The sequence below is a fragment of the Penicillium paradoxum genome (assembly GCF_028828445.1).
Source record: "Penicillium paradoxum strain IBT 22861 chromosome Unknown utg000003l_segment0_segment0, whole genome shotgun sequence".
Taxonomy (NCBI): Eukaryota; Fungi; Ascomycota; class Eurotiomycetes; order Eurotiales; family Aspergillaceae; genus Penicillium; species Penicillium paradoxum.
In genome coordinates, this window is record NW_026643181.1 from 324,750 (window position 1) to 349,537 (window position 24,788).

A 24,788-nucleotide genomic window follows, 5' to 3' on the forward strand; every position below is an offset into this window, starting at 1 on the left:
GAGAAACCCGCCATGTCCATTTCCCTCCCCGGTTCGAGGTAGTATGAGCTGTCACGTGGGCTCACGAGACTGGGACGAGGCGGTCAGTAACCGCTGCTCGTCGCCGGGAAAGAGCCAATCAGATGACCCGACGCGACCCAACGAACGGATCAACAACGAAGTTCCCCCCTGTACAGCACAGACGCTCCTCCTCCACAACATTTCTGGTCGACTTTGTTTTCCCTTCATCTTTCCATTCCTCCATTCTTCAGGTATACTGCTCCCCGCCCCCTTCCATCGTGCATTTTGTGTGTCTCGAACCTAACCCCTGAGATTCAGACCGCCGTGTTTGTTGTTTGGGTTCCCGTTTCCCCCACCCTCCTGAATTTTTAGCCTGAAAACATCAAATCACAATGAGAGAGATTATCAGTTTGAACGGTATGTTCGACCTCGTTCATCAATTCGAGTTGATAGAAATGATATCTTTTATTCAATGGACGCGCTGACATGACTGCTCTCGATAGTCGGCCAGGCCGGTTGCCAGATCGCCAACTCCTGCTGGGAGGTAACTACCCACCCCCATTGCAGAATCAACAAATTTGCAGTCAACTGACACAGATGATTCTCTAGCTGTACTGTCTGGAGCACGGTATCCAGGTACGTTAGAGTTCCAATCAAACTCGTGGTGGCGCCCAACGTTGACTCGGGCACCCGTACCCCCTATTTTCTTCCCGAGACGTGAACACCCGCGACTAACATGGATGATAGCCCGATGGATTCCTCACTGAGGAGCGCAAGAAGGCCGACCCCGATCACGGATTCAGCACTTTCTTCTCTGAGACTGGTATGAAAAAACCCGATTTTGATAATCGTGTCCCCCCGCCTCGACGTGCAAAATTCCAAAGCATGGACTCCTAACATTCTTTCTCCCCCACTTCACAGGTCAGGGCAAGTACGTTCCCCGTACCATCTACGCCGATCTCGAGCCCAATGTCGTCGATGAGGTCCGCACCGGTACCTACCGTTCGCTCTTCCACCCCGAGCAGATGATCACTGGTAAGGAGGATGCTTCCAACAACTACGCCCGTGGTCACTACACCGTGGGTAAGGAGATGATCGATGAGGTCCTTGACCGTGTCCGTCGTGTTGCCGATTCTTGCGCCGGTCTCCAAGGTTTCTTGGTCTTCCACTCCTTCGGTGGTGGTACCGGTTCCGGTTTCGGTGCTCTCCTGATGGAGCGTCTCTCCGTCGACTACGGCAAGAAGTCCAAGCTGGAGTTCTGTGTCTACCCCGCTCCTCAGAACGCTACCGCCGTTGTTGAGCCCTACAACTCCATCCTCACCACCCACACCACCCTTGAGCACTCCGACTGCTCCTTCATGGTCGACAACGAGGCCATCTACGACATCTGTCGCCGCAACCTCGGCATTGAGCGCCCCAGCTACGAGAACCTGAACCGCCTGATCGCTCAGGTCGTTTCTTCCATCACTGCTTCCCTGCGTTTCGACGGTTCCCTTAACGTCGACCTGAACGAGTTCCAGACTAACTTGGTGCCTTACCCCCGTATCCACTTCCCTCTGGTCGCCTACTCTCCCATCATCTCCGCCGCCAAGGCCGCTCACGAGGCCCACTCGGTCACCGAGATCACCTCCAACTGCTTCGAGCCCCACAACCAGATGGTCAAGTGTGACCCCCGCAACGGCAAGTACATGGCCACCTGTCTGCTCTACCGTGGTGATGTCGTCCCCAAGGATGCCCACGGTGCCGTCGCCACCCTCAAGACCAAGCGCACTATCCAGTTCGTCGACTGGTGCCCTACTGGCTTCAAGCTCGGTATCTGCTACCAGCCTCCCCAGCAGGTCCCCAACGGCGATCTCGCCAACCTCAACCGTGCTGTGTAAGTTTTCCTTTCCTAGATGTTCGGGTCTTGCAACCTGATCGAAACTGAGTACTAACTATGATATAGCTGCATGCTGTCCAACACCACCGCTATCGCCGAGGCCTGGTCCGCTCTCGACCACAAGTTCGATCTCATGTACTCCAAGCGTGCCTTCGTTCACTGGTACGTTGGTGAGGGTATGGAGGAGGGTGAGTTCTCTGAGGCTCGTGAGGATCTCGCTGCTCTGGAGCGTGATTACGAGGAGGTTGCCTCCGACTCCATCGAGGGTGACGAGGAGCTGGAGCCCGAGTACTAGATTAGCCATGTTGTGTGACCGATCTTCTGGGCTGGTTGTTTCCCTTCTACGGGTTGGCTTGGGGACCAACGCTGTGTCTAGACGTTCGGTGTCTTCATGCGTCTATTGGGCTTCTTGCAAATAGAAGGGAACATAAGTTTTGCTGCCAATGATTTCTGGCTTTGTTGTTCGATATATCTTTAATATCCCTGAAGCAGCGATGAAATTTCCCCTCGTTCCATCCGTCTTTCTAGGGACTCTACATACGTATGCTATTGTAATTACTCTCTCTCAACCTTGGAAGCTATCCTTCTCTACGCCCCGTAAAGTGTGCAAGTGATAGGTAGCATAGTGTATGCAGCAATTTGTGAATGCTCAATCTCGATATGGGGAACAATGTATCATTTGATGTATTGAGCCCATCAGAGATGGCTCTGCAATGGATCACTGCTTTCTTATTGCGATTAGATGCTATAAATGACGATCTTCCAATGTACTCCTCAATACAGCACATGATTTCAATGCCCAGATGGTTATATGCCTGACCTAGCTTTTCGTGAAAGCCTCATATAGTCTCAACCCCACATTGGAAACTACCTGGTTACCGAATCTAAGCCATAAGCCTGAAATGTATCCATGTTGATAAGTATCCATTCCACCGTGACAAAACCAACCTGCCTGCTTGATGATCTTCATGTTCAAATGCCTTGAGTTGAACCAGCAAAGCCGTCGAGCAAGAACAACCGAATAGCGGGCTGGTCTAATGGTTAAGGCATCCGATCCTCACGCGGATGGTGTAATGTGACCAGGAAATGTTGGTCTCATCCCATAGTAGAAATTCATTTGCTTGTTTTGCCGACAGGGTAGTGTTCATAGCAAAATGCCAGTCGGCAGTCTAATAGAAAGATAGGTCAAGTCCCACGGGCATGTCTCTGAGAATGTTGCTTAAGCCATTTATAAACTGACAGTCCTATCGAGCGAGCTGTCTGGGGCTCTCGTGTTTACACAGGCTTCGGGCCACTACCAAAGGAACAGTCTGCTATATTTTTACACACACCATGCCGCTCCTTTACAGGCTGGAAGGTAGAAAAAAGTCAGCTGGTCATGATACTAGGCGTCTTAGGCTTAAGCTCCAGGCATTTTGTTAGGGTTACTTAGTTTATCTACAACCGCATATACTGAAGCCTATGGCTCCAGATTAGACTCTAGAGTAGTCATTCCCAGATCTGTGTCCAAGTTTACAATGTTGTAATTGAGTTGTTAAACACAAACATCAGGGGGAAGCGAGGGAATTCAGTTGAAAATACATGTCTATGCCAGAAGAAGTCAGAGAATTGATATGTGCTCTCATTAGGCTGCAGGCCGCTGCACTTCCATTCAAGGTGGATCATATTTTCTCTCGACGTGGCCTTGTAGACATACCAGATAGCGTTTAGGAGACCTCACATCTTGAATATTCGAGTGAGTTCTAGAATTGTTTGATTTAAGTGGCATTGACTGTAGTTGCCAGGTCGTTCATCACTCCGTGGTATGTTCCTGGTCGATGGGCTCGAACATGATTGGAATGAGGGGGATTTGAATGTTGAAACTATCTTTCTTGTATACCTCGAATACTAATGGCCCCGAGTTTTTTTTTTCCTGGTGACGTCTATGATTGAGTGTTCTTTGGCTAGCTGGGTGGGTAGTGCATACTGTAGCGTCCGCTTTTAGCCAAGCTCACATTCCAAGCATGAAGCACGAGGTCGAGGTTTATTTTGAAACTCCAGCTGATCCAGAGAAATCTGTGATGTGATACATAGTAAATTATGCTTTGAATCCTTCGATCCTTCAAGACCATGCTCTATTCCAATGCTCCCGACATATATCCAGGTCTGTGACATTGCCAATGACGTCGGGGAATATTCCCCAATATTTGACAAACCCTTACATGTATGTATCTTATCGAATAACAGGCGGTACCTATACGGAGTAGAACGAAGGTAGAGCGAGATAATACATGTCAACTCGTCTTGGTATTCATATCCAGCGCTTTGCCCTCTTCTTTCTTGTTCCCTGTTGGTAGAAATCTTTATGAGTCGTGGTCCTTGAAGTATACAGACAACGACTTGCGATATTAGGTAGATCTCACCACGGTAATGATCATTGCCCTTGAAACAATGGACACAAAATTATTCCTATCATGAAGCAGATCCCAAGCTTGACAAACCACTTGAAAGCTGTTTATTTTCTCTTTATGCTCTGTAGTGAAGAACCCCCTTTCAGGGTTCAGAGGGACGGAATGGGCGCTAAACCGACTGACCGCCTTAGGTCCCCAGGAACCTTCCTTACGACATTGACTCCAACCACTCACCCTCACCATTCTTCCTGAAGTTTGCGTTTCTTTGAGGAGCTCGAGATTCATCTATTCTCGTGCCCATTACATTTCCCGGAACACCGCGCTTCGCCTATGCCCGTCGCATCTTCAAACTAAGCTGACGGCACCCCGTACCTCCCACTTGTTCCCCAAGGCCCCCAACGATTGTGAACTCATTGGAAGGCGGGGAGTTAAGCTCCTCCTAGGATACAACAATGGCTGATACTAGTGAGTGATCCCCAATAATCCTTGTCAGACCCAAAAGGAATCGCGAGAGAGCTTCGGCGCACTTCAGGAGAAGGGCCGCCGGCCTCCGTCATCACCATCCCCTCTCATTCATACACCTGCAATATGTATGCGCAACCAAGCGGAGCTGACGGATTGTAATGTTCCAGCACAACGACACCCGAATCTCCACCTCACGCCGGAGGAGAAGCGTGTCTTCTACCAGCTTTTCCAGGCTGCCGATACCACCAACCTTGGCGTCATTACCGGTGAAATCGCCGTGCCCTTCTTTGAGAAGACCCACTTATCCCCTGACACTCTTGGCCTGGTATGTGGATATAAAATTTGTTTCTGAATTGATGACACCAGGGCTATTGCTAATTACTGGCGATATAGATATGGCAAATCGCGGATAAGGAGAACAGGGGTCTCCTGACCCCGTCTGGCTTCGGTATAGTTCTGCGTCTAATTGGACATGCGCAAGCTGGCCGTGCACCCTCTGACGAGTTGGCTTTGCAAAGTGAGTGGTATTTCCTCACACAGACAATGAGAACTATACTAATTCTCATATGAATCATAGCTGGCCCTTTACCTCGTTTTGATGGAATTGTGGTTGATCCTACGGCAAATGTCCCAGATTCAGGAACTAAAAGTCCTCCACCTTCGTCCAGTGGACCCATCAGAGTTCCTCCACTTCAACCAGATGATGCCAACAAATTTGTGTCGCTGTTTGAAAAGTCAGACGTCAAAAATGGATTGATTTCAGGTAAATAACCCTTGACTGCCGCCCTAGAAGTACCACGGTCTCTAACCTGCCTGTCATTTGAACTATAGGTGAAATCGCCAAACAGATCTTCGAACGCGCCCGACTTCCTAATGAGGTTCTGGGTCGTATTTGGTTCTTATCGGATACGAAGCAGCGAGGTGCCTTAGATGCTACCGAGTTTACCATCGCTATGCATCTCTTGACTTCTTATAAATCCGGTGCCCTTCGCGGTATTCCAGCCACACTCCCACCTGGTCTATACGAGGCGGCAGCTCGAAGAGGACCAGTGCGCGCCTCTTTTGGGGCGAGAGCGGATGTGCCTCCCATTCCCGCCATCCCCCAGCAATTCACCGGCCCTCGGCGAACATCGAGCCCCATGAATCAAGCCAATCGCCCGCAATTTGGAGGTCCTCTTTCCGCTCAAGCCACCGGTGGTGACTGGTTGATTACCCCACAGGAGAAGGCCCAGTTTGATAGCATCTTTGAGACTGTTGATACTGCCAAGCTGGGACTGATCACTGGTGACCAAGCTGTATCTTTCTTTATGAAGGCCCAGCTTCCCGAGGAAACGCTGGCCCAAATCTGGGATCTTGCGGATATTGACGCAGATGGTCAGTTGAGCCGGGAAGAATTTGCCGTGGCTATGTACTTGGTCAGACTGCAGCGTGGTGGCAAGGAGCCTCTGCCTCAGGTGGTCCCTCCCGCGCTCATCCCGCCCAACATGCGTCGCCAGATCCCTGCACCCATGGCAGCCCCCACACCTCCACCGGCGCCCGCACCCGTACCCGCTGTACGGACCGCTGCTGATGATTTGTTTGGTCTCGATTCCCCAGCGCCGCCGTTTGCCCAGCCTCAGATGCCCCAGTCTACCGGAGGCTCAAATAGCGCGTTCCAAACGCCGGGCTCACCTTCCTCCAGAGCATCCCCGCAAACGGCATCCCACACCTTTAGGCCTTTTATTCCAACTTCTACTTTTGGCCAAAGCTTGCAACCCCAAATCACTGGTGCATCAGCTGGAACCCCGACAGCAATTCGCTCACCCCCACCTCCATCGGATGATCTCCTTGGTGACAATGATCCCGAGGAATCAAACAAGTTGACCCAGGAGACCACTGAACTCGCGAACCTGTCCAACCAAATCGGTTCTCTGGCCAGAGAAATGCACACTGTACAAGAGAAGCGTACATCTGCCGAACAAAATATTACACAAACTTCACAGCAAAAGCGTGATTTTGAGGCACGTCTTGCACAGGCACGGTCAATGTATGAGCAAGAGGTTACCAACTTCAAGGCACTTGAAGAGCGCCTGAAGTCATCGAAGGCAGAGACGGTGAAGCTGCAACAGCAATATGCACTGCTTGAGGGTAGCCGCCAAGACTTGCAAAACCAGTATACGCAGGTTTCAACAGCCCTGGCTGCCGATGAACAGGAGAATGTCTCCTTGAAGGAAAAGATCCGACATGCCAATGCCGAGGTTGCCCAGCTCAAACCAGCACTCGAGAAGGCGCGTTCCAGTGCGCGCCAGCAGAAGGGTCTAGTTGCCATCAACAAAAAGCAATTGGCTACTGTAGAGGGCGAACGGGATAAGCTACAAGGCGAGATAGACACTTTGGCTACTGAGGCTGCACAGTATTCCGAGGATGCAACCCTGGCTGGCAGCGTGCCCGAGATTGCAAGCCCTGCTTCAACGACAAGCCAAAACACAAACCCGTTCTTCCGCCGGACTCCTAGCGCCGGCGAGCAACCACGGTCTCCTGATGTTACCAGCGATCAGCAAAGGGCCTTTGACAGCCTCTTCGGGCAGCCATTCGCAGCCCCCTCTGCCGCCGGACCACCACCCACTTCGTTCCGCTCCGAATCGCCACAAGTATCAGTTACATCTCCTGTTACTTCTGCTGTTCCCACGCCATCGGTTTCTCCGGCCCCTGGCTCTTTGCCTGGCGCATTCCCTACTGGGCCATTCTCCGAACCACCACCTCCAAGCCAGTCACGACAGATGACTCCCAACTTTTTACAATTCAATGATACTCAGTCTGTGACTTCATCTACCATGGTGTCGCCCCCTGGTAGCCGATTCGGTGCGCCCGAAACCTCTGGATTTGGCACGCCTTCTCAAGCGGCTACCAGTGACTATGGGCCTCCATCAGTGGCAGAGTCTAGCGACTACAGTCGTGCACCGACTTCTACCTTCGGAGGTACTCCGGCGCGGTCTCCATTTGAGGAGGAAGGACTTGATGCTTCAGCCAAGTTCCCCGAGGTCCCAGCAGCAACGACTCAGCAACCCGAGGCTGCTACATCCCCTCCTGCCACTGCAGGCCAGGCCGAAGGTAATAAGGATTTAAGCTTTGATGAGTTGTTCGGCAGCAAGGCGCACAAACGGTCGGAATCGCAACAAGGCAATGATTTCGAGGAGGCATTTGCCTCTATGAAGCATACACCTGGACCCGAGCATCCTGATGGAGCTACATCAGGCGGCTCGGCTGAATTCCCTCAATTCAAGAGCTGCAACATGACGATGACGACGATGAGAGTTCCGACGATGAGGCTGCAATGGGATTTGACGACAATTTCACGCCCACTGCCAAAAAGGAGAAGCAGCCGGATTCTATTGACGCAGCTCAACTTGCTGCTTTCCCTGTCCCAGGAACTTCTACTAAGCCCCCCTCCCCAGAGGCGCAACAAAGCCCACCGGGGTATGAGGCGCCCAAAGAAGACAACGTCCACCTTCCTCAGTTCAATGGTCTGCTGCCTGAGCGAACTGATCCCACCGTGGCTCCCGACGCGCCTCATTCAGTGGAGCACAGCACTGGAGCGCCAGTTGTCAGCAATGAGACTCAACGGGACTCTATCTCGGAGGCTGCTATCCCGGCCGGTGGCGCAAAGTTAGGAGGACCGGACTTTGAGGCGGCCTTCGCTGGAATGAACCTTGCACCTGCGACCGAAGCAGATGACGACGACGATGATGAGCCAGAGAGTCATGAAGCTAAGAACACCACTGACTTTGACTTCTCCTTTGACTCGCCGTCTCAGAAGCAGCAAGCTGTCTCCGGTACAGATGCTGCACAACCCGGATCATCTCAGTTCTATACCTTCAATGACAATGTTCACGGAGCCACCACCCAGCCCGTTGGCTCGCCAGCCGAGGGTGGAGCAAAGCCAGCTGCACATGAGTGGGACGCGCTCTTTGCACCACTTGAAAACTCCAAGCCGTCCACTGGCGAGGAGACCAATGGAGACAAGTCCAAGCAGCCTGGCTGGGCCCTGAATAACGACTCGGGCGAAGATGATCTCATTCTTCAACGGCTGACCGGCATGGGCTTCACGCGGGATGACTCCTTGGATGCCCTCGAAAAGTTCGATTATAACCTTGACAAGGTACGTTTCGTTTAACGTTCTATTCTCCACGGTACTAATCAGATAATAGGCTGTGGACTACTTGACTTCAAAGGCTTGATTATGACATCTTTCCCTTCCCTTCTTTTTCCTTCCCTTTCTTTCCCTTCCTTCCTTTCTCACTGCACATATCTCCTACATACTCTACGCCTTTGCGCCTCTGCCTCTCACTCCTTCATGAAAGCCCTTGGACCTGACGATCAACGTACCAATGGGCTTCTCTGCATCGATGTTTCCCTCCGTTTGTCCAGCGCTGTGTATATCGTCTCCTTTCCTTTCTTTTCTCATGTTGCGACTTGATTAGTCTGTTTTGGATTTGGCTCGTTGACCGATGCCCATGTGCTAGGAAACGGCCTAACAGAACCAATGATCATGACGTGTATCCTCTCTGTTTCTTTCGCTTGTATGGTGTGGCTTACAATAATCCATAATCGAGTTATACGCTTGGATCTGCCTTTGACATAGATATAAGCATAAGCCCGCGTGGTGTGATGCTCGTCCAAGGTTGCAACATGTCACATGCCCTATCGCGTGGAATGTTGAACCCATGGGGCCCCGAGTCAGAGTCGGGCTCACTGGATAGCTCAGACCCAGGGAGCTGTGTCTATTGCCTGTTTTTTGTAACGATGAGGCATCGCGAGCTTAGAACGGGGTACCATCTGTAGACCATCCTTCTTAGGTATGGCCGTTCCTGGACCGTATGACCGTGTAATCAACAAGGGCCAAGTCCTTTCTCATGTAACCGGGCTCTCATAATCTTGATAATTGCCTTAATCTCCACTCGAAGTAGACGGTCAATTCCATTGACCCAACTCTCTATGATGCATTTAACATGGGGCTTGGGAGGACTTGGGCCTTCTTTTGAACGATGTCATGAATCAGAATTCGTTACTGTGAGGGAAACGAACGAAGGTATCCAATTGAAATCACTCGTTGATTCAAAGAGGTCTCCACACTTGCTTGCATCCCATCTATATCACAGCGAGTCAGGACGCCATGCTCGAAGTGAATATGACCGGTGTGTTGATGACCGCCCAGGCAGTGGCTAAGCAAATGATTCGTTTTGGAAATGGAGGCAACATCGCCATCGTTGCAAGTATGAGTGGGACTGTCGTGAATCGAGTAAGTCCGCTGATCTCCCGGTTCTTATATTTTTCTGTGCTTCCTGGCCGCATCATCTGCCGCAAGCATGTCCTTCTCGCCTTCAGCACCAGAATATATTAATAGCCATACCCTGGAATCTGGACTTGACCTTAGCTATATTGATTCACACCAACCGAGACTCGAATAGGGTTTGATTTGCTCCGTCTACAACGCAAGCAAAGCAGCCGTCATTCAAATGGCTCGCAACCTCGCCGCCGAGTGGGGGCAGTATAACATCCGCGTCAACACCCTCTCCCCCGGGTATACTTTGACCTCCATGTTAGAAGATCTCTTTATCGAGTACCCCGAGCGCCGTGGTCAGTTTGCCAACGGGAACATGTTAGGCCGTCTCTCCCGCCCCGAGGAGTATTGCGGAGCTATTGTATTCTTGCTTTCTGCTGCCAGCAGTTATATGACTGGTAGTGACCTACGCATTGATGGTGGCCACACTGCATGATAATTAATTCACTTCGGGCTTGTGCTCATTCCCACCACCGGGATGAGAAACTAGTCGGTGGCTAAACCGAAGAATTCTGCACGACGCATTTGTGCATTGTGCATACTCAGTGATACTACGGGGTATGGACTCCAGAATGAATTCCAACATGATGTTTTAATTTGTGACCACCGGTGAATGTTATTCAGTCCTGGTAATTGCTCTCATATCGCAAGGCTTTGGCCTTTCCTCTCCCACGACTGCTTCTTGATATTCATCGCCATGACTTTGAGTGATATGTTGCATTACAAGACCTGCGCCAGGGCATCGGGCTGACTCCGTGTTAAAATATATTTCCCCCCTTGAGAGAAACCCACTTCAGCTCATCTGAATCACTACAAGTGTGTCCTACAAGCCCACATCGAACTTATTCGAGAGTGTGATTCTCCCTGCTTTCTAAGACGAGGTTTATTTTTGGTACTGCCTTGTTATGATCTGTGCTAGAACGAGTCTTCATAGAAACGGCCGTTGTTGAAACTTGAATTCTGGGAGGGAAATTGGATGGGCAACTCGGCAATCTCCTACAGAGAAGGTATAGCCATAAATATGACATCGGAAGGCGTGTCAGCCGATATTGATTTTCGATAATACATGAGGTCCATGTGCCTATATACGGTCTCAGAAAACTTCCACATTTCCCAGGTCCCAGGCAACCTAATTGCCATTTGCCCAGACATTGTACCTGTACCTGTGTATAAACTCTATCCAAAACCATGCCGACGCAACTGGTTTCGTAAGAGGGCTGGCCACGCCACTATTCAATTCTGCTGCCTGGGTTAGGGCTAAATGGGGACAAAACGTCTGAGCCCAGGGACATGCTGTTTGGTAAGCCAGTCCCCACCGCTTAAGCTTTTGCTACATAAAGCTTGGCTCGAGGCTTTAGTCTTCTGTTTTGGGGTCCATTTGGTTGCTGTTGGTCGATATTTGGCAACGGCAGACTCATACTAGTTCATATGCTCAACCTAAGTCAATATACTCTGGCAACGGCGCCCAGTGCATGTAATACAAACGGAATTTGTTGCTAAGATGGAAAGAGTGAGCATGGTGTAACTTCGTATGCCTTTCATCCCGACCCTGTAATTCGCTAGTATCTTCCGTGGGGCTCGGCTGTACAGGCCCGGTGCACCTGTAGCAGGTCTTAGATATGCAGTGCAGACGGCCCCCCCAGGGTGCCATGTCGGCGGTGTGCTCGCAGACACCGGAGAGCCCAGTGAAGGTCACGACCCCCGATTTGGTTACAGCTTCTCAGCCTTCACTTCTCCGTTGCTTGATCAACAATGTCGAACGCGTCGATCCGATATCGAGCATCTTGGGCGTTGTATTCCATCTCTTCATCATTTTAAATATCCTATCTGTGATTCTCGCTCCATACCACTCCTTACAAACGTGCCCGTCATTCTCTCACGGTTGAAGGCGCAACCATGCATGTACCACGACATCCTCATTCAATTGCCCTAAGTTCAAAAAACCTAGGACCAATCTCCACCTTGTCCCCATTCTCGGCATTAATCATCTCCCTTGTGCTGGTCATATTATTCCTCATTCGTTTTTACATTCTCGAAGGATTTCTCATTCGCCGTTTGTATGGATCTGTGTATACAGGATTGAGCGAGCGAAACCGCCGGGGATTTATCAATCACCATATTTCCGGCTTCACCAAGATCCTCATACTCATTATTGCCGCTTACCCTTTTATCGGTGTCACCTTCTGCAATGGAACCTCGTTCCAGACGCCTTTCGCTCATGGCTCCATAGTCACACTAGGGGATATCTTGGTCATTGCTGCACAGATGTTGATCGGAATGTATATCTTCGAGCTAATCTACCGCACGGAACTGTCGCCGGTCGCCGTGATGCATCACATTGGCACCATATTTATTGGCCAAGCTGCGATTGCAATCAGTTTACGGCCACTACGCGAACCCGATGCATATATCGAGTTCGTACTTTGCACGGTCTGGGGTAAATAATCCACCATTCATTTGAATTTCAAGAACGGAAAACCACAGAAAAAAGACAGACTAACGATGATGGCTTTCTAGGGGCGTTTGATATTATTTCGGAATTCTTTCCCCACGTGGCCATCATTCTATACCGTGTCTTTCCCAAACGCCACAGATTCCTCAGCAAGGTCTTCTTCTTCTCTTGCCTCACGACAGCAACTGGAACGCTTCTCGAGACCATGGTCACAATGTGGCTGTTCGGCAGCCTATGGGAACATTGGAGGCTTGCCTTCAAAGTGGTAACCCCGATGCTACATGTTGCTTTCTCTGCAGCCCAGATCCATGGTAGTTTGGTCTTCTGGCGAATGTACCGCCGACAACAGGGGTTTCTGAATGACGCCGATACTGAGGCGGGAGGAACCAACGTTGTAGGCGAGGGTGAAGCCTCGGTGATCGACGCTCAAGACCGAAGTCAGCACAGAGACATTACGGAGAAGGTCACTGTACCAGTTGATTCTGTTGAGTCTCATGGGGCTGTTGCAGAGGCACGGTAGTATCTGTAAATCTATGTCAGTGCTTTGAGCCAATCCTACCCAGTTTATGTACAGCGATTTCTACCACCCTTCATTCCGATAGATCCACCGAAGAAGAAGAAAAGTGCATGTAGGCGGTTGGGGTGTCGTATGTGTATCGGTAGGATTTCGCTCTGTCGACTATGGCCGCTTCAATGCATTTAATAGCACCTTTTCCTTTCAAATGGGCAAGCAACGTAAAGCCACCTCAAATAACCCTAATTCTGAAGGGAGCTATACATGAACCGGGGGTAGGCATACCGATAGCTAATGATAAAAGCCAAGCGGTCAACAGTAAGAAGCATGTAACCCTGGTTCATTGCTGATTCTGTTGAGAATCTGCAAGCCAACCGCCTGGTTCTAAACCCAGCACGACTTCCTCGTGACCGATCCCCTCGTGACCAACTCTCCTCGTGACCGACTCTAGAAAGATTAGCGCCAACTAGCCGCCTCGTACTCCGTAGAGAACCTACACTTCTTTTCCTAAAACTGGATCTCCATTGTCAGGCATATCTTTGACTTCGCTCACCTCAGACTCACCTCATATCTCATATACTCCTGTGAGATCAGCATTCTCAGACATTGTCACATATGTTCTTATCTCTCTTGGCCACGAGCAGACCACTCACCGTCGTCAGACACAGACATTTCAGCACATGCAGAACTCGCGTCTTTCTCAACGCGTCTCCTAGATATATCGATCTTGGAGACAGATATAGATACACCCATAGGTTTCCCTGCCATTAGGGCTGATAACCCTATTCGCACATTCCACAGTCAGTACCACTTTCAAAAGTTCAGGAACGAGTGCACTCAAGATACTTACCAAGTAGTTCATTATAACCTCATTGCCAAGTCTGGGCCCCAAGAGCTCGGGGAAGTCATCCAAGTTTCCAACATTTGCCAATGCCTAATGGTATTTGCCATGTTCATTGAATGGTTTGAACCTGACTCGAACTTTGTCAAGTCAATAAGCTCACAATATCAAGCTGCGTTGCCTAGGAAGGCCTCGATGGATAGCCCATTGTACCAAAGATTTCGATTTGGCCATCAGTATTGTTAACAAGTGGTGAATAGGCCTCGACGCTTCAAACGATTCAAGCCATCGCGGCGACACGGCAGTCCAAAACGCGGTATACCTAGCTGCATCAACCAATTCAGCCCAAAAAAAAAAAAACATACAATACCAGGCAGCAAGTCAAGAAAATCTGGTACTATTTGAGTCTGTCTGTCACAGCTATGCGTTCGAATAATGATAATAAGAACAGGCTCATGACCTCAATCCCTGGAACAGGGTCTCCATCGGAGAAACCAGACTTCAACCTTTTCTCATCTTCCCTTCCATTCAATCATGAAATCCTCGGAATGCATCAATCAGAAACAAGTTCTCATCGATCAGAAGCAAATGCTTATGCATCCCATCCTCGCGCCCATCAAAAGCAACCCGTTGTTGTCACTTTATGTTCGCATCACCATTGCCCTCATCCTCAATTTCAGATCATGAGCCGCCCTAGGCGCTGTTCTCATGTTGGTTTGCCATGCGCTGCATGTTCAGACCTATGATGGGTGAGTTGACTGTGTCTCAGAGGTGAGAATTAACTGGGTCTCTTCTAACTTACCGAAGTCCTCCCAGGAGCGCTCCTTATCCTTGCTTCGAGGACTCTTTCCGTGCATCAGATTGTCAAATTTGCGCGAGGTATGCGCCAAGATGTAAACCAGTGCGTTCACGCAAGTCACTCCGAAAGACAGGATCCAGACACGCCAGATGGTCAACCAGGAAGTGGGGTGACTGAAGATACCATATGCGGTCATGAAGGTGGCAGTCAAATTGACAGCAACAACGGCAGCGACAAGATAAACCGACGGACGATTGGCCCACAGTGACTTTGACCCGGATCCAGTGATTCGAGTGATTAAAATCAGCCAGCTCTGGGTCAAACTGATCTGCAAAAATAGAACCGCATCTCGTGAGCCCCGGCCTTCGATCACACCTCCGTCCTCACCCTGCAACAACATGGTACCGAGTGTGATCCATGAACCGCCTGCAAGGATCAATCCTAAGAGAATTGACTCTCCCCAGAGTCTTGGCTGATTCCATTTGACAGGAGATGGTGAATACGAAGCATTGTCATAAGCAATCGTCAATGTCGCGATCTCTGCAAAGATGGCGAAAAGCACAACCAAGCGAAGATCAAGGATTTCATTCCTAACCACCACCCAGAGACCGAGGAAGATCTCCAAGTGAAGTGAAAGGGCAATTCGATAAACCACATAGGCGTACATGCGATGGAAGATTTGGCGAGAGATTTTGATCGCATCGATGATGGCGGAAAGACCAGACGCCAAGAAGACAATATCGGCAGCAGAGCGTGCAGCATCGGATGCACCTTCCACGGCAATTCCAGTGTCAGCCTTTTTCAGTGAAGCAGCGTCATTTACACCGTCGCCGGTCATCGCCACCAGATAGCCTCGTCGCTGAAGGATCTCCACCACACTGTATTTGTGTTGGGGATAAACCTCAGCAAATCCATCGGCAGCTTCCACGAAATCATTGACCTCCGAACCAGGCATCGAGCCAGCACCAGTGACACCAAGTCTTTCGATGTTGTAAATGTTCGTACCGAGTCCAAGTCCACGGGCGGTTTCACGTGCAATAGCAGCTGTGTCTCCAGTGAGCATCTTGATCGAAAGTCCTAGGTTCTGTGCCTCCAGGATAGTTTTAGCAGTGTCATGACGCGGTGGGTCCAAGCATGGAATAATTCCTAGGACCTCCCATGGTCTTCCCTGGCGCTTGCGGGCAACACCGAGTGCACGGAATCCTCGACTGGCAAATTCATTGACTTTAGCCTCATAATCTTTGAAGAATTGGCTGCACAGGGTAGTGTCCTTGCCAACAGTTCTCAAGACAGTCATCGGAGCGCCCTTGACACAGATGACGGTTTCACCATCTGGAGCCTCGACGATTGCAGTAACCTTTTTCGAAACTGGGTCAAATGGATGAAATTCACGGGTCTTGTACGAGACGATCTGCGATTTTGCCCATGGACGATTACGAAGGCCCTTGAGGAAAACCTTGTCAATGGCATCAATCCCCCCTTTGTTGCGATTGGCTGCAAGACAGGCAGTCACCATGAGTTCATCTTCCGTGATACCAGGAACAACATATGGCTCTCCCAATGTTAGCTTGTTGCGAGTGAGTGTGCCGGTTTTGTCTGTACACAAGATTTCCACACCGGCCAATGACTCAATGGCAGAGAGTTTCTGCACAATTGCCTGTTTGTTTGCCAGATTGGATGCACCGACGGCCAATGTAGTAGTTACAACTACAGGAAGGCCCACGGGTACCCCGATCACGGTAATAGCCAGGGTGAACTCGAGCATCTGGACCATCGGGCAAGAGCGATAATAGCCTGCAATCCAGACAATGAAGATCGTGGAGATCACAAGAACCAGAAGGACTCCGGACATTCCTTTCAGAACTTCACTGAAGTGACCAGCGGAATTTCCAGCGGTCATCACCAGGGCAGCGGCAATTCCGACATATGTGTGATCACCAGTGGCCGTCACAACCATGAACCCCTTTCCACGTTTAACGACCGACGAAGAAAAGATGAGATCTTCTTTGCGTTTATCCACAGAAAGAGATTCTCCAGTGATACCCGACTGATCGACTTGGATGTACGCGTTTTCGCATAACAGTTTGCCGTCTGCTGCAATGATTGTGCCCTAGAGAAAAGAACGTTAACCCCAGCGATTTTGTTTCTGATCACTTATTGACTCACATCTTCCACCAAGAGGATATCACCAAGAACAACCTCTTCACTGTTTATCTCCACGAGGGAACCATTTCGAATAACGAGTGCCTTAAGAGCGAGGGTCTGTTTGAGACTTTCAACGATGTTGCCTGCATGATATTCCTGGCCGAATCCGACGATCGCGTTCAGAAGCATCAAGGCAACTATGATAGAAAAGTCAATCCAGTCTTGCAATCCGCCAGCAAGAATTATCGCAACCTGGAGGTGGGAGAACTTGATTAGCATGTGCTTCATTTCGATCGCATCATATTGGTCAATGGTATTGCTTACCTCCATGACCCATTGGACAGGCCCATTGAAGAAAGACAGGAACTTGATGAAATAGTTCTGTTTCTGTGCCTTCAGACGATTCCATCCATGCTTCTTTCGCCGAGCAATTACCTCTTCATCGCTCAGGCCCTCTCTGACATCGGTATCGAACAGAGCAGGAGGATACGCAGAGGTTTCGCCAGCTCCGATGCTGAGTATCTCCGGGTCTGGGTCCTTGCCATCTTCGGCAACAAGCTCATCAATGAGACAATCCAGAGACTCTTCAGTTTCTTGGTGAAAGGTAATGGAGCTCACCACTTCGGGAGCAGAAGGATCATCACTGATTTGAGTAACAGTCGTGGAGACCTTGCCTTCAGTGGCATCTGAGGTTCGAGTATTCAGGCCGGTGGACTCCTTGCTCTCAGTGACCAGGGAAGTACTAGTACCCAAGTCGGAGGTCTCTTTGACTTCAGGGAGAGAATCTTCAGTGAGAGGGAGATGGTCCATCTTGGAACGACCACGTCGAGAATTTCGGGCACTGATCCCAGCAAGTAGGCTGGAATGAAAAAGGTTGAGTCGATCCATGTGTTCTTCGTTCAAACCGTCACACTGTCCGCTTTCCTCTTCGGCAGATTGGCCGGTCGAATGTTGGTAGCTCGGGATCTCACGCAACCGATCAAGATGCGCCTGCTTTGATTCGTTGGTCATAGATGACGGGTGCTGGCAGAGAGAAGCTTCTATCTTTGCAAGAGATTCTGGTTCATTGAAAGGCTCCGGCGAGGAACTCAAAGGCCGAACAAGGGCAGTTTGACGAGGGTTATTATCAAACCCGTTGGAATCGACAGTTGCAACAGCGGCTCCAAAGTAATCCTGGATATCTTCTGTCACTGGCGCTGGCGCTGGGATGTCAGATACACCAGACGAAGGTGCGCGAAGAATTGATTGGAGAAGGCTTTGGTGGTGATTGAGAAGGCTTTCGCGGTAATCTTGGGAAGGATGAAGGACAATGGCAGGCACAGAGCCGTGAGCGTTGTCAGCCTCAGAGTGTACAAGAGGCAAGAGCGCATTGGCTTCTGTCGGCTCAATCGGCTCCGAAAGGGAGCTGGAACCTTCCTTCCCTTCATCAGAAGAAACCTTCCCGGCAGGGTGGCTCCGGAGAGGCGCCCTGCGCGGATCAAGTAAATCCGATTTAGGTCTCGGCATGGTGCCGAACACCGGAAAAGACTGTTCAAAGTCAGTGAATGGCCAAAGAATATGCAACACACATCCGTGCACCCATTCGAGAAGTATGAATGGATAAGATGTTTGATCTGATACACCGATTGGGAGATTGCAAGATAAGATGGATGCAAGATGAGATGGATACAAGATGTGATGGATACAAGATGTGATGGATACAAGATGTGATGGATGCAAGATGAGACGGATACAACAGGATGCGATGGATACAAGACACGGGACAAGAGCAATGTTCACAGTGGTGAAAGCCGGGACAAACATCCGCAGCTTGCATCGGGTCAATGACAACGCGACAGGGCTTGACTTACTCAAATGGACTGGTTCGTGCTCTTCGCAAGAGTATGGGAAACCGGAAAGATGAAGAAAGAAGGATGAGGAGAGGGAGAAGAAGAAGAAGTGTTGGGGATGGGGGAGTACGCAACTCGGCGATCGAGGCCGCTTGAGACGAGTCAGCGAATCTCGAACGATGAGACTGGCCGCCAGTGTCTCTCGATGAGCTTCGGCTTCATTCAATACGCATGCCTACGCCTGTCTTCGCTTGGCTCGGAGTTGAGAGAGATACACACGGCCATCAAGCAACTTATGGAGAACTGGGCCTCTTACTGCGGGTGGTTGTGCTGTAAACTTGCTCTACGGACATTCACGGCCACATCAGGGTACATTTTGGAATATACTGACCGCTCAGGCCAGTCCAAAAGATGTACCGCCTCATCGAAGCCTGGAGTGAGGAGCTGGGTGGCGATGATTCACCATTCGGACCTTTCGGCATCGTTATTACCGCGCTTGTTCTGGTTGAATCTTTGATATGTTGATTTACATGATGGGATGCAGCTATCAGTATTTATCCGAAGCCTATATCTCGCGTTGGCTATATGATTTAGTGCGCATTGTGGAAACATTGATTGTTCATTTTCCCGTCATTAGGATCACGAGGATCTCAATGGGGTGGGCTAATTTGAGAAATGTTTGAACATCAATTTGGTATGGCATTCTCCGCCTTGCAAATTATGGAAAGCCCTCGTGATCCTCGCCCATTTTGAAGCGGCCAACACAAACAACAAGGACGTAGTTAGGGCTTGTATAAAAGTGGCCTGAGGCATCCGTGTTACGTAATCTCACGTCACTTGAGACCGGAAATCCGATTCCTACGGAGAGCACCTGATGTGCTGGTAGTTCAAGGGTCTTGCACATCTCCTATGCCTGAGTAGAAGTGGATTCTATATTCTATATTTGATCGTGTACGGGCCAAGCGTGATGGCCTCGCATTTGTGCTACACATTCGACTGAAAGTGAAAGTCTCAAGAGCATTTCGATACCGTGAACATACACAAGTAGCTGGATTTTTCCCAGGTTCTCCTCTTTCTGTCTTCTTCATCGTTCTCCGTCAAAATTGCACATCATCAGCAACCATGGCTCGTGAAATCCCAGGGTTCTATTATGGTGAGTGGCATTTTGATGAATCTGTTCCCTTGGCCACGAGGTGCACGAAAACAGTATGTAAAAGCGAGTGTGGGCGATAGACCAGTGACACCGACAGGATATGTCTTGTTGCTGCACCGTGCCAGTGTTGATTTGCGCGGTGGTCAACTACCCCGCGGGGCGCTTAATCCCGTGTCAACCCCCTCTAACTGGATATCACAGACGAGGAGAAGAAGAAGTACTTCCAAATCCAAGCCAATCACGTCGCCCCGCCAAATGCGCAGTACTCTCAGCAATCCGTGAAACGGCGGCGGGTTGAGCAGAAGGTCGGCAAGAAATGTGTTCCCTTTTTGCGACATTCACTGATGAAATATAGACACGCCAAAAGAAGACTCAGTTCAGACAACGTCAAGCTAAAGAAACCATTCGAAAGGCTGCGTCGTTGCGGCATCCCTTGGTCAATCTCCAAAGGGAGATCGGGGGCCTTGGCTTCTCTTCTAGTGCCCGACAACAACAGACTCGCATTCAGGCCAGTCAGTTGCGTCGCAGGGAACTTCATCGTTTTGAGCCATGGCCCAACTCATACAGCATCCGGCATGTCTTGCGCAACCCACGTTCAGGAACATTGATTGCCAGTGAGTTACATTGGTTGCCAGTATTTCCGCACGTGGCTAACATGCATGACAAGGTTCGGCTCGCGGGTGTGAATCGTCTGTATCGTAAGGACATAGCTTGTTCGCTGCCCAATGACTGAGCACGGCTAATTGGATTCCAGGGTCTGCTTTCCTGACATTGAAGGCTCCCAATGGACCTATGATCAAACTATGGAGCGGGTGTTGTTCAGAGAGCCGTACTGGGTGAGCTCATTCATTCCGCCAGTCACTGCCACTGGAAGCACCACTCACATCCCTTCTAGTTAGGATCCATGTCCTTGAGTCGATCAGGGTATCTGCTGTATGTCATCTTGTAAAACTATTCAATAGCTGAAGCTGACAGCCGCAGTGCAACCATGAACGAAGGACCAGAAAACGACTGTTTTCTTTCTGCTCATCTCCTCCCTGAACCCGACGAAGGCGGCAACTATGTTTGGCCTACCTGTGCGCTTCCACATGTATCCCCATCCCCGAGCACCGAGCTGACGCAAGCCTATCCAGTCTCTCACCCGATCCGGATCAGACCCCATCACACAATGTCGTTCTGGTGTTCTGCAGCTCAACCCACAGGATCAACCCCACACTTCGCCATCGGGACATCTGAAGGCCTCCACACCCTAGAGGCAACCGGCAACCATTGGGTCTTATCCAAGAAGCCCTTCAAAGGAGAGACTCTAAGACCGTCTTCCGATTTTCGCGAGAACCATAGTAACGTACACGCTGTGGAATGGTTATCGCAAAATTTGATTGCGGCCGGCCAAAAGAACCGCAAAGTCTTCCTTCACGACCTGCGCAGTAAAGGCAGCGCTACACGCTTCATGCACAATGACGCTGTAATGGAAATAAAGAAGATGGACGAGTATCGGCTCCTAGCGGCTGGACCTACCTCGGTATGTCAGCCCTCTGTGCCTGCTCCTCCCTCTTCTCCGCCGACAATACAACATCCAGAACCCGACTAACAAACAACTCAGCTACGAATGTACGACCTCCGCTTTACGCCATCAGCACTTAAGCGTGGTGGCTTCACGAAACCCTATCTTACTTTCCCTGACTTCTCCTCGCTGCCGATCCCAACATTTGACCTGAGCACCGAGCTCGGTCTTGTAGCAAGCCGTATGTTCCTCCAAATATCCGTATAGCCCAGCTTCGGTCGATGCTAACATATATCTCAAATCAGCCTCGCAGGACTGCAAAATCCAGCTTTTCTCTCTGAAAACCGGCCTACATGTGCCCTCGCCTCTCTCCGAACATCGCTATTCCTCGCCACCCAGCTGTGTGCGATTCGAGTATGGGAATGATACCCCAGAATGGCGGGGTCCCCACGCACCGAGTTTGTTAGTTGGTACAGATGATGTGGTAGAACAATGGACCTGGTAAGGAGATATAATGAAATTAGCACTCGTTTTTGGTTCTTGGCGTATAGCCTGTGAATTTTGGCAGTTTGGTCTTGAGACAGGTCACGATTTTGTGTTGTTGGCGTCTTGGTAATTGTGCATTTCTGCTTTTATCATCGTCAGTTTCTGCATGCAAGCATCCTTCACAGGATGGAGGAGTTAGCGACATTAAATGTTCGACTTGACTTGACATTATAGATCCTTGCATACATGTGTAGTGACTATTCAAGGGACAATCAGATGAGAGCGAGGCTTTTCGACAAAGTGTCAATATACGAATTATACAAGGGCTCTAGCCTAGGGAGTGGGAGAGAGATAAAATCATAAAATGGGTATAATTAACCTCCCACAAGTAAAAACCAGTATGCAATGCAATCCGAATGATCCAGCGACTCCAGAGGATAAATGCAGTAGCAACACCACAGCAAGAAAAAGACCCAATTAGCTCTAACAAGACTCCTTTGTCCCAAAAGAAAACTAGCGAATCAGTCCAATCCACCAGCCAACCACTCGCCAACCTCGACACCAATGCCCTTAGCCAACTCGCCGACCCAGTCACCGGAGACATTGACACACCATTTATCTCCAGCGTCGGCACTGGTATTCCCACTGCTAGTCGCCAAGCCATTATGACTGGCAGCAGGAACGACCAGACGCAGGCGTCGTAGCGTTGCCAGTTCAGCGTAGATACGATCTGCAACGGCTGCGACTCGGAGTGGGGTTGCCGAGGGATTTGGGTCGATAGCGTGGTAGATAGCCAAGAGACGTTCGAGAGGGAAAGGACGGGCCGTGAGAATGGTGGATGGGCCGGCGATGCCTGCGCCGCCTCCGATGGCGGATGTGGTGGCCGAGGAGGTCGCGAAGGCGGAGGAGAGCGTTGACTTTGTGATGCGAGTCTTCGTTCGCTTTCCCTTCTTAGGGGTTGAGGGATCATCGTTCGCGGCTAGTCTTTCTTCGGCTTGGGCTTGGGAGAGCACTTTCAAACGCCGGCGGTGATGGGCACGCTTGTTCCGGGCTGAGAGAGACGATGAAGAGAATTTGGAGAAGAAGATTGTATCGAGTCGTTGAGGCGTGTGCGACGCCAAGTAGGCAGATGTGAGGATCAAGGTCGAGAAATATGGCAGAGAAGGGAGAGCTGAAGGCATGGCGCTTGTTGCCAATGGTGTGCGTTTCACGATCGTAGCGGCCTCATTGGGAACGATGCGGTGCACAAGTGCAGACTCACCCTGGCGTCGGAAGACTGCTCTGTTCTTTACCAGCAATCGTGAGAAATCCCACTCGGCGTTCCCGCCTGGCGGCGCCTCGCCATTCACTACTGGCGCTACAAACAGAGGCCACAATCTCTCGCATATAGATCGAAAGTCCGGGATGGATCCGGCTGTCGGACCAACCAACGAGTCATAAACTGTCGATACAAAGTATGGGTAAACGCGCGAAGAGGTTTCATGGGGCAGACCATCCACGACTGGCGCATCAGAACTGAGAATGATGTGAATGGCCTCCTTGCGGGTATACGGAGGGAAACTGATGTGCGGAACCGCCGCACTTTGAAGGAATAATGGCCGTGGAGTTGAGCTGAGGACCAAAATAACACAGAGGGAGGGAATCTACAGACCATGGGGTTAGTCGCGATGTTTCTCATCCAGGAAGGGCGGTCCAAAGCCATGACTTACGATCTCGCCTAGCCGTGCCAGTGCTGACAGCAGTGTGTGCGGAGCTTCTCTCTGTCGGTCAATCTCATCCAGCACCAACACAAATTTGCTTGTGTTTCCAACGGATCTAGCTGCCAGGCACTCCTCGAGGAGAACTGCCAGTCCACTGACGTGCTCGCATCTTCCCTTGCCAGCCTTCTCCCACTCCTCCTTCTGCCCCAATGCTTCCAGCGTGTTCCAGACAATTTTTGTCAAGAGATGCCGCCCTGTAATGCATTCCGAGCTACGAACAATGGCATGCGGCACTGCGAGGGTAGCGAGAACGGCGCGGAGGATGGTTGATTTGCAGGTTGCGGAGATACCGTGAACAACCAGTGTTGATGGTGTAGGAACATGAGGCTATTTCAAAGAACGCTAGAAGTCAGCCAACTTCTAATTGACAGTTACAGATACAAGGAATTCCGGTCGGCATCATCAACTCACACTAAGAAGACTGGCTAGCTGCCGCATCTGGACGTCGCGGCATGGCCATTGTGTGCTCAATGAGCTGGCAATCTCTTTTGGTAACATGGGAGACCCAGTCAGTCTGGTTTGAGCTTTGTAGGCTGTACTGATGTCGAAAGCAGGTTGCGGCATCTTGTCGAAGCTCCGAAGGGCGGCTCCTTGGGGACGCACGTGATCACGCGTCGCGCTGCAGATTGGTGACAAACCTAGGAAATTACCAAGTGCAGAGAGACAATAGCAACGTTTACGAGATTAAAGAGGAGAGGTTTATGTGAAAAACTTGATTCAGCTTTCCGTTGCTAAAATACATGCAAAAAGTGAGCGCAGGATCATGCATAACGGGGATATGGTCCAAGGACCAAAAGGCACCGTAAATGTCGAGCTGCTGCAAACTGGCGGGAAAATGACCGAGGCCATGGAAAAAGCCCGGGAGCCTTTATGATATCCATGCTCAGCTCAGTTCACGAGCAACAATGAACCAATGTGAAGTAACGGGCACAACACAAAATGCAGTTCGAGAAAAGCAAGGCGCAAAAGTACAACGATGGGTAAAAATAAGAGTGGAAAATCACAATGTGGAAGCGAAAATAAAAAGAGCGGAGCAAAAGAGCAAAAGAGCAAAAGAACGAAGACAAAAAAAAGAAAAGAAAAGAAAAGAAAGATCCCGAGCCGGACGAACCAGTCCTCAAACCATGAAGTACAAGATGTTGGAAAACAAACGAAGCAGAGGAACAAGGTTCCAACGAGATCTGCATCATGCACGGGTCGCTTCATGAAAGTATGCAAGATGCAACATGGGTCAAATGCAATGATCATGGC

The 24,788-nt window shown here is 50.2% G+C and overlaps 7 protein-coding genes across 7 annotated transcripts; 5 read left to right on the forward strand and 2 right to left on the reverse strand.

The window, feature by feature from the left end:
• Positions 1-392: 392 nt before the first annotated feature.
• Positions 393-2,174, forward strand: N7457_002056 (tubulin alpha chain; the record flags this gene model as incomplete). The annotated part of the gene is made up of 6 exons (XM_057173102.1): positions 393-417; positions 504-544; positions 610-636; positions 748-823; positions 922-1,876; positions 1,946-2,174. 6 exons carry the CDS (start codon positions 393-395, stop codon positions 2,172-2,174), a joined length of 1,353 nt encoding a protein of 450 aa, XP_057033253.1.
• A 2,547-nt stretch (positions 2,175-4,721) lies between these two features.
• On the forward strand, positions 4,722-8,951 carry N7457_002057 (EF hand domain protein; the record flags this gene model as incomplete). The annotated part of the gene is made up of 7 exons (XM_057173103.1): positions 4,722-4,734; positions 4,902-5,059; positions 5,128-5,251; positions 5,312-5,497; positions 5,566-7,968; positions 7,998-8,872; positions 8,922-8,951. The coding sequence occupies 7 exons, from the start codon at positions 4,722-4,724 to the stop codon at positions 8,949-8,951; spliced, it is 3,789 nt and encodes a 1,262-aa protein (XP_057033254.1).
• Positions 8,952-9,886: 935 nt separating this feature from the next.
• On the forward strand, positions 9,887-10,490 carry N7457_002058 (Short-chain dehydrogenase/reductase SDR; the record flags this gene model as incomplete). The annotated part of the gene is made up of 2 exons (XM_057173104.1): positions 9,887-10,012; positions 10,182-10,490. The coding sequence occupies 2 exons, from the start codon at positions 9,887-9,889 to the stop codon at positions 10,488-10,490; spliced, it is 435 nt and encodes a 144-aa protein (XP_057033255.1).
• A 1,460-nt stretch (positions 10,491-11,950) lies between these two features.
• Positions 11,951-13,026, forward strand: N7457_002059 (uncharacterized protein; the record flags this gene model as incomplete). The annotated part of the gene is made up of 2 exons (XM_057173105.1): positions 11,951-12,491; positions 12,572-13,026. The coding sequence occupies 2 exons, from the start codon at positions 11,951-11,953 to the stop codon at positions 13,024-13,026; spliced, it is 996 nt and encodes a 331-aa protein (XP_057033256.1).
• Positions 13,027-14,554: 1,528 nt separating this feature from the next.
• On the reverse strand, positions 14,555-18,311 carry N7457_002060 (plasma-membrane proton-efflux P-type ATPase; the record flags this gene model as incomplete). The annotated part of the gene is made up of 3 exons (XM_057173106.1): positions 14,555-14,601; positions 14,664-16,770; positions 16,827-18,311. 3 exons carry the CDS (start codon positions 18,309-18,311, stop codon positions 14,555-14,557), a joined length of 3,639 nt encoding a protein of 1,212 aa, XP_057033257.1.
• A 1,445-nt stretch (positions 18,312-19,756) lies between these two features.
• Positions 19,757-21,796, forward strand: N7457_002061 (uncharacterized protein; the record flags this gene model as incomplete). Its single annotated transcript, XM_057173107.1, has 9 exons — positions 19,757-19,787; positions 19,989-20,092; positions 20,143-20,401; positions 20,455-20,485; positions 20,542-20,623; positions 20,683-20,720; positions 20,769-21,309; positions 21,391-21,532; positions 21,597-21,796. 9 exons carry the CDS (start codon positions 19,757-19,759, stop codon positions 21,794-21,796), a joined length of 1,428 nt encoding a protein of 475 aa, XP_057033258.1.
• A 502-nt stretch (positions 21,797-22,298) lies between these two features.
• On the reverse strand, positions 22,299-24,101 carry N7457_002062 (origin of replication complex subunit 5 family protein; the record flags this gene model as incomplete). Its single annotated transcript, XM_057173108.1, has 3 exons — positions 22,299-23,420; positions 23,487-23,864; positions 23,949-24,101. The coding sequence occupies 3 exons, from the start codon at positions 24,099-24,101 to the stop codon at positions 22,299-22,301; spliced, it is 1,653 nt and encodes a 550-aa protein (XP_057033259.1).
• Between the last annotated feature and the right edge of the window lie 687 nt (positions 24,102-24,788).